The sequence below is a fragment of the Choloepus didactylus genome, chromosome 15, assembly GCF_015220235.1.
Source record: "Choloepus didactylus isolate mChoDid1 chromosome 15, mChoDid1.pri, whole genome shotgun sequence".
Lineage (NCBI taxonomy): Eukaryota > Metazoa > Chordata > Mammalia > Pilosa > Megalonychidae > Choloepus > Choloepus didactylus.
Window position 1 is genome coordinate 35319536 of NC_051321.1, and position 7752 is coordinate 35327287.

At 45.6% G+C, this 7752-nt stretch overlaps 1 protein-coding gene across 1 annotated transcript in view; it reads left to right on the forward strand.

The window, feature by feature from the left end:
- Positions 1–1495, forward strand: part of PYROXD2 (pyridine nucleotide-disulphide oxidoreductase domain 2) — a 29978-nt gene extending 28483 nt beyond the window's left edge. Inside the window, exons 15-16 of the mRNA XM_037804216.1 lie at positions 271–391; positions 1142–1495. Coding sequence (XP_037660144.1) covers positions 271–391; positions 1142–1212 — 192 coding nt within the window. The 3' untranslated portion in view covers positions 1213–1495. The remainder of the gene's footprint in view (positions 1–270; positions 392–1141) is intronic.
- Positions 1496–7752: the final 6257 nt, after the last annotated feature.

Below are 7752 nucleotides of genomic sequence, written 5' to 3' on the forward strand. Positions count from 1 at the left end.
TCCTCACTTTATGAACATGTCCTCCATCCCCCCTCTTTCTTCTCGAAAAATGCCTCTGGAAAACTTCATCCCTAGCCCTAGGATAGACACCTATTCTCTCTCTTCCCCTTCCCTTTCTGCATCTTAAGAACCTGGGAAGACATGCCAGAAGAACTTCCCTGGGAGAAGAGGGGAGGAGAAGAACTCAGCAGGCAGAGCCCCTTCAGCAGGCCCAGGGAGGTCAAGGGTGTAGCACTCCTATGTTAACGACTATGACCCTACATCCCACAGAATATATTCCACTGTGCCATGGGCCTAGACCAGCTTTACTTTGCCCGCCCTGTGCCCCTGTACTCCAGCTACCGCTGCCCCCTCCGGGGCCTGTATCTCTGCGGAAGTGGGGCCCATCCTGGTGAGTAACCTGCAGTCCCACCCTGTGTGTTCTGCGAGGGCTGGCAGGGGGTCATTGCAGACAGGGGACCAGGATGAGCAGCAAGGGAAGGAGGGACAGAGGGACGGAGGGACAGAGAGGAGCATGGAACTCCCGCAGAACAAGCCATCGCCACATGTTCAGAATTCTCAGTCCCCAGGTAAACAAACAGGGGTGGCCTCTGCCAGCTGCCCACGGCCCTCAGTTTAGCTCACGCCTCCTCCTCACGAGGTTTTAGGAGATGTCCCAATAGAGGCATCTCTCCAAATTCCAATTTGGGTTTGTGAGAGACCCACGTCCCTAAACCCCCCATCCATGTTGTAGACCAGTAACGATGGGTAAAGTTGAGTTTCTCAATTTAAAAATTCTTCCCCGCACCTATTCCAATCCTAACTGACCTGGCTGAGGCAGGAAGCTCATCTTGACTTTTTCTCTGAACTATGGGGGCCTCAGGTATGTACTTACACACCTACCCCCCAAATACTTAGGCTCACGTTTTAATTTCTTGTGCTGAGAGTCTCTCCATCTAGCACACTGGTCCTCAGCCCCCTCCCCAGGGATTTGATGCAGGAAGTGTGGGTGGGAGCCCAGAGTCTGTGTCTTCACAGCCATTCCTGTAGATTCTGAGGCAGCCCTGCTCTGTTTGCCCACGACGGCCCCTTTGTAGCCCCGCCCCTGCCCCCGCCTGGGGAGTTACAAGCAGAGCTTCGCTTACTGGGGTTTCCCTTCCAGGAGGAGGTGTCATGGGAGCCGCTGGACGCAACGCAGCCCACGTGGTCTTTAGGGACCTCAAGAGCATGTGACCCTGAGCCAACCCTGACCCAAGAAGAAGTTGTTCTGATTCACCACTGAGCTTTCAAGTCCCCCAGTGGATCAGCTTCCCAGGAAGGAGGCAGCCATGTCCTCAGGGCTCAAGCTGTCATTTTAGAAAAAAATGTACAAGTACTTTAGTGTAAGTTAACAGTGTACCCCATGCCTCTGTGAATCAACCAGTTTTGTTTTATTAAAAGCCTGTGTTTTATATAGATAGTTTGCTAAATAGGACTCTATTAGCTGGATAAACCTGTCTGGGATACTTGGTATTTGCACAACATGAGCTTGCAACAGGCCATTTAGCCAACGAAGAGCCCCCTCCAAGCATCCCTTTCGTTGACTGGGGTCCGCACTACCAGCTGATATATATTCATTTTTTAACATGGCACCTAGAATTGAAACCGGCCTGCTGGAAGCTGTTTAAGTAGGACAGAACAGAGCAATCTTTGGGTCAACAAAGCTTTTTCCACGTGGAGGACTGCCAAACCAGGGCTCCCCTGTTCAACATGGGTGCACATGACTCTGAGCTTGTTGAAAATTTGGATTTTGTCCAGGTTGCTGGTTTTCTGAGGTTTACTTTTCTCAAAAGACTTCCCAGGGCCCAAGGGAAAATAATCGTTTGTTTTGTTTTGTTAAAAAAAGCCTGGGCGGAGGGCTGGCTAATTTCTTTAGCAGGATGTGTTATATGAGGGCAACTGCCTTGCCCAGATCAACCCAGGTCTCCTGATCTCAACAGCACACCTAGTCCTGACACTCACAGACAGGAGAGCAGAACTGAAAAAACAAGTAGTAGCTTACAGAATCCTCAGGGCCCTGGAGCAGATCACATCAGACTTGATCTTTAAAAATGCTGATTGGTGTTTGTTGTTGTTGTTGTTATTTGGTAAACAAGTTACAAATGCTTAATGTGGAAAATTTTTTAAAAATAAAATTAGAAAGAAAATAAAACTCAAACATAATCTTACAGGAGAGATGATCACTGTTCACATTCCACAATATTTCCACCTAGGCATTTATACAATTGGGATCATATTCTATATCCTTTGTGTGGGTTTTACAGCTTTCTTTTTACATCATGTCATAAGCACTTTTCAGTGTCATAAAAATTCTTTGAAAACATAATTTTTTATAGCTGCATAATATTCTTGTGTAAGGATGTACCATAATTTATTACAGGACATTGAGTTCAGCTTTGGCCTTGATTGCTAATTAGCGCCAGCCAAAGGCCTGAAATCTACTCTTTTATCATCTTTACTCCCGTTTTAATGCCTCACTGTCGTGTCGGGGTCACAGGGCTGCCGTTGCTGGCCGGGCAGGCATTCCCTCAAAGGAGAAAGAACTCGGAGGAGGCCAGGCAGAGGGGGAAAGAGTAATTTTAGCACCAAGAGGAAGCGTTTCCAACTGTGGTGATTTCCTGTCATGTGTCTCACGTCTCTGGAAGATAAGGTTCCCGCCCAAGATACAAGGTGGCTCCCCTGCACCGGGGGCGCCTCAGCTCCTATGAGCCAGCACAGGGGGGGAGAGCACCCTCAAAGTGATGACTCTGCAAACTGGCCCTGGATGAGGCGAATGGGTCCCCTGTGGACGCTGGGATGTAAAACTCCTGCAAGGATAAATAAGGCAGGGCCATATCGTTATCTGATTTACAGTTGCCCATTTCCCCAAAGCAGTAGGGACACTTCCTCCAAGGCACAGTCACATAAAGACCTGAGTGCAGGGAAATCGGGTCTGGTTAGGTCATTATGGAACACGCCAGCCCCACCTGCTCTGACAGCTCCTGGGCGACAGGGTTCGGAGTCTCGCTGAGACAGGAGGTTTATAGCTCTGGGGGGAGTTCTGACCTCGTAGTAGGGGGAGTGACAGATGTGGCTGGCCAAGCCACCTGTGGGCCTTTGTGATTGTGCATTTTTCTCACACATTTTCTGTTTGCAAAGCATTTGACAACCGCCAAGCTCTTTGGTGGGACATTGATGTGACTCCATGGTAAAGACTGAGATGCAGCAGGGAAAGAGAGTATCCCAGCACATGACTGCATTCTGTGGGGAAGAGGGAAAATGTGAAATAAAGATAAGAAACACAAAATGCACAATAAGGAGAAATGCAAATGGACAACAAACCTGAACAAGTATGAAACCTCACTAGGAATCAATTAAATACCATGAAAACCATACTGTCACGTTTGACCTATAAAATCGGGGAGAAATTATTTGTAATAAATACCCACTGTGGGTGAAAAACACACTCTCATACACTGTTGGCAGTGGAATAAATTTGTGTTTGATATTAAGACTCAAAAATCAACATTCATGTGCTGTGGTGCACATCTTGTCACTTAGCCTAAGGAAAATATCAGCGATGTCCCCAAGGATTTGGATATAAGAATATCCGTGCAGTGTTATTTGCAATGGCAAAATACTGGAAACAGCCTAAATGTCCCCAAATAGAGAATTAATCAAATTAATCATGTTAACTGCATATGATGCAATATTAAGTAGCAATCTTTAAAAGTCATGTTTTGAAAGTGCTTTTTTTAATCACATGGGAATATGCTAAGAAAAGAGTAAGATACAGTGTGATTCCAATTTTGTTTATATATGAATATAGGTAGGTAGATAAAGTTATAAGTACATATCCCCACCCCCACCCCCACCCCATGAGCTCGTTTATTGAATCAGGACTCTCTGAGCGGGAGCTAGAGAGAGACCGACATGGAGAAGAACAGAAATGGAGACAAAGGGGAAAGAATAAAGTACACCCAAATGATGGCCACAGTTGGAAGCTTTTCTGGCCATTGGTTGCAATTTGGAAAATGTTCCCTACCACCTTCACATAACATAACCAATCTTAGCTTAAGGGCAAGCCCAGAGTAAATGGACAGGGCTTTGAAACCTTGATTAAAATGAGGAGCTGAGCCTGGTCCAAATGTTTTTTTAATTACCTGTGCATTAATGTATATTTATCGATCATAAATTCCGATTTCAGACATGGTCTGGGTCTCAGGTATCCTTTGTGGAGAGTGGGGTCCTCAATTGCCTGAAGTTCCCTTAACACAAAGAGGAAGGGGGGCATTTTTAAATAACAGCCTGAGAGAAGCCCTGGGTTCTTGTAAGGAGGCTGCAGAGGCAAACCCAAACCTGGACTTTCTCTGTTTTTATCCGAAATTATGTCAGCTCTGTAATGCAGCTTGTCTTACACTGGTCAGCAACTCAGCAATGGTTAGATATGTCTTTGACTAATAAGAGATTTGGAAGATGAATTAAATGATACCGAGCAAAGGACATTTGCTTGGTATGCAGCAATCTTCCAAACAATGAGTCTTTTAAGAAAAAGTAATAAAAAGGGTTGTCAATATTGATTAAGTTGGGAACTATGAATTCAGTTAAACTTCTCAGTGAGTCCAAGAGGGGAATTAGCTTGTTTCTCAGAGGTGAGACTAGAACCTCATCTGCTGATTGGGTCTCCCTTCTTACACTGGTATTGTTTTGTGTATTCTGATAGGTAGAAGTGGGAAGGTTTCTCTCTCTCTCTCTTTCTCAATCTCTCTCTCTCCCCCATCCCTTTCTTCCTCCCTCTTCCTCTCTCCCCGTCTCCCTCTCCCTCTCCTGCTTTCTTTTTCACTTCCTTGAATGATGTTTTAGTTCCCTAACTGCTTAAAAAAAAACACCATATGTACTGGTTTAAAGCTGTTATATAGCCCAGAAAAACATGTTCTTAAATCTAATCCATTCCTGTGGGCGTAAACTCATTGTAAATAGGACCTTTTGGTGAGGTTACTTCGGTTATGGTGTGGCCCACCTCAATCCTTTATAAGAGAATGAAATTCAGACAGAGAAAGAGAAAGCCACAGAAGCAAGAAGCTGAAATCAATGAAACCCGAAAGAGAAGGGAGAGACCAGCAGCCACATTCCTCACCATGTGACAGAGGAGTCGAGGATCGCCCGCAGCAGGCCTTTGGGAAGTGTGCCAGTTTGAGTGTATTGTGTCCCCCAAATGCCATTATCTTTGTGGTCTTGTGTGGGGCAGAAGTTTTGGTGCTGGTTGGATTTGCTTGGAGTGTGCCCCACCCAGCTGTGGGAGATGATTCTGATGAGATGTTCCCATGGAGGCGTGGCCCCACCCATTCGGGGTGGGCCTTGATCGGTGGAGCTATATAAATGAGCTGACTTGGAGGGAGGAAACGAGTGCAGCTGGGAGTGATGTTTTGAAGAGAAGCAAGCTTGCTAGAGAGGAACGTCCTGGGAGAAAGCCGTTTTGAGGCCGGAGCTTTGGAGCAGACGCCGGCTGCCTTCCCAGCTAGCAGAGGTTTTCCGGACGCCATTGGCCATCCTCCGGTGAGGGTACCCGATTGCTGAGGTGTTACCTTGGACGCTTTGTGGCCTTAAGACTGTAACTGTGTAGTGAAATAAACCCGTTTTATAAAAGCCTGTCCATCTCTGGTGTTTTGCATTCGCCAGCATTAGCAGACTAGAACAGGAAGAAAGCATTGCCTTGATGATGCCTTGAGTTGGACATTTTCCTGGTCTCAAGACCATGAGTAAATAAATCCCCACTGTTTAAACTGACCCATTTCATGGCATTTGCTTTGGGCAGGCTAGGAAACTAAAACATCGTACAACAGGATGGCTTAATGAGGAATTTACTAGATCATGGTTTAAAAAAGACTAGAAGACTTGCTCCCTCCCAGGGTTGAAATCTTCTAGCTGGCCAGCAGTATTTGAAGCTTCTTGACTTTTCTGACACATGGCAATGCACATGGTGGCTTCTTCTCCTTTTTCTTCTAGGTTTCCGTTGACTTCCGGCTTCTGGCTGCTCCCCATGGCATCTCTCTCTGTGTGGCCTTTTCTACAAGGCCTCCAGTAATAAGATTAAGACTCATCCTGATTCTGTTGGGCCACACCTTAATTGAAGTAACTGCCTCAAAAGGTCCTGTTTACAATGGGTTCGTGCTCACAGGAATGGATTAAGATTAAGAACATGTTTTTCTGGGGTACACAACTCCAACCTACCCAGGTGGGGAACTGGATGACTTGGTTATTGGGTATTCCCTCATGGTCCAAAAAGATCAAACAGGACAAAAGGCCAACAGGTACAGTGGAGAAAGTGTAGGCCTCATTCAAAGAAAGTTATATATAAGAGGGATGCTGATGTCTTACTTATCCAGAAGGGATGTAAGGATTGTATATAAACACAGCTCACCAAAATATTCATACCCCATGCCCAGCAATTCCATTCCTGGGTATATATCCAACAGAAGCGCTTATGTGTGTTCACCAAAAGATACGTATTAGACTACTCATGGCAGTGCCATTTGCAATAGTTCTAGAACTCCATCTAATAATACTATGTAGAGGAAAAGAAACCAAACACAAATTAATACATGCTGTAGGATTCCACTTATAAAAAGTGCAGAAACAGGCAAAGGTAATCTGTGATGTCAGATGTTCACCTTTGGGGAAGGGAGGAACTGGAAGTGAGCTGGTCATATGCTGCTGTTTGGCCTGTGTGACGGTTACACAGGTCTGTTCAGTTTCTGAAACATTCATCTAGTGCTACACTCTACACTTAGGATTGGCAGCTTTCTGTATGTGTACTATACTTCAACAGAAAGTTAAATAGAAAACTAGCACATAGGCACACAACAAAGCCATTTTCTTCCTTCCTTACAAAAGGTCGTATAACTACTCTCAGTAACAGAGGGATCTGATGGGGTGAGAGGCATTCTGGAGCATTCTGGGCCCATCGAAGAGGGGCAATGGAATTAAAGTTATCATAAGAATCAAGGGAATACAATTCCCTTCTGCATAAGGCATCGGATGTCCCTCGGTGAGAGGGCCCCCAGGCCGGGAGCTTTGGCCCCAGGACAGCAGTGCACACACACACCCCTATAACAAACTGTACACCAACTCACACATGCGCATGCACACACACACACAGATCAGTATTCCAGGGCAGGAGAGAAGGAAGCAGCAGGGCAGTTTGACAAAGGCAGAGATCTGTCTGTGGGCTGTTGAGGTATATTTCTGGTCCAATAAATCAATCCGCCTGCAAAGTGCACCTCCACCTCCATGACTGTAACTGGAGCTACCTTCCTCAGGGGCTGTTTGTTACGTTCAAGGTCAGGTAGGCTCAAACTCACTCTTCACCTGCCACTGGGAAAAGCTCTGCAATATCTGGAGAGCCAGCTAAAAATTGGTCAGTCTGCAAGCCTTGAAATTTGGGAGAAATGGGATTGGGTTAACCTCTGACTTCTATCCTTGTTGGGTTTCTAAAACTCACTTAAGGGCCTCCCCTAAATTGTGTCTCTATTAATTTGCTATTTGTTGAGTCTTGATGTAGCGGAGGTACCTCAGCATCAGCCCCAAAGAGAATGAGATAATAATAATGGCTGTTAGTTACTGAGCCCTGACTGTGTGTCTGCACCAACCAAGCATGTCACATGCATTACTTCACTCAAATCTACAACAAACCCATGAGCCAATTATGATAGATCTCTGTTTTTACAGATGAGGAAATAAGCACAATGAGATTCA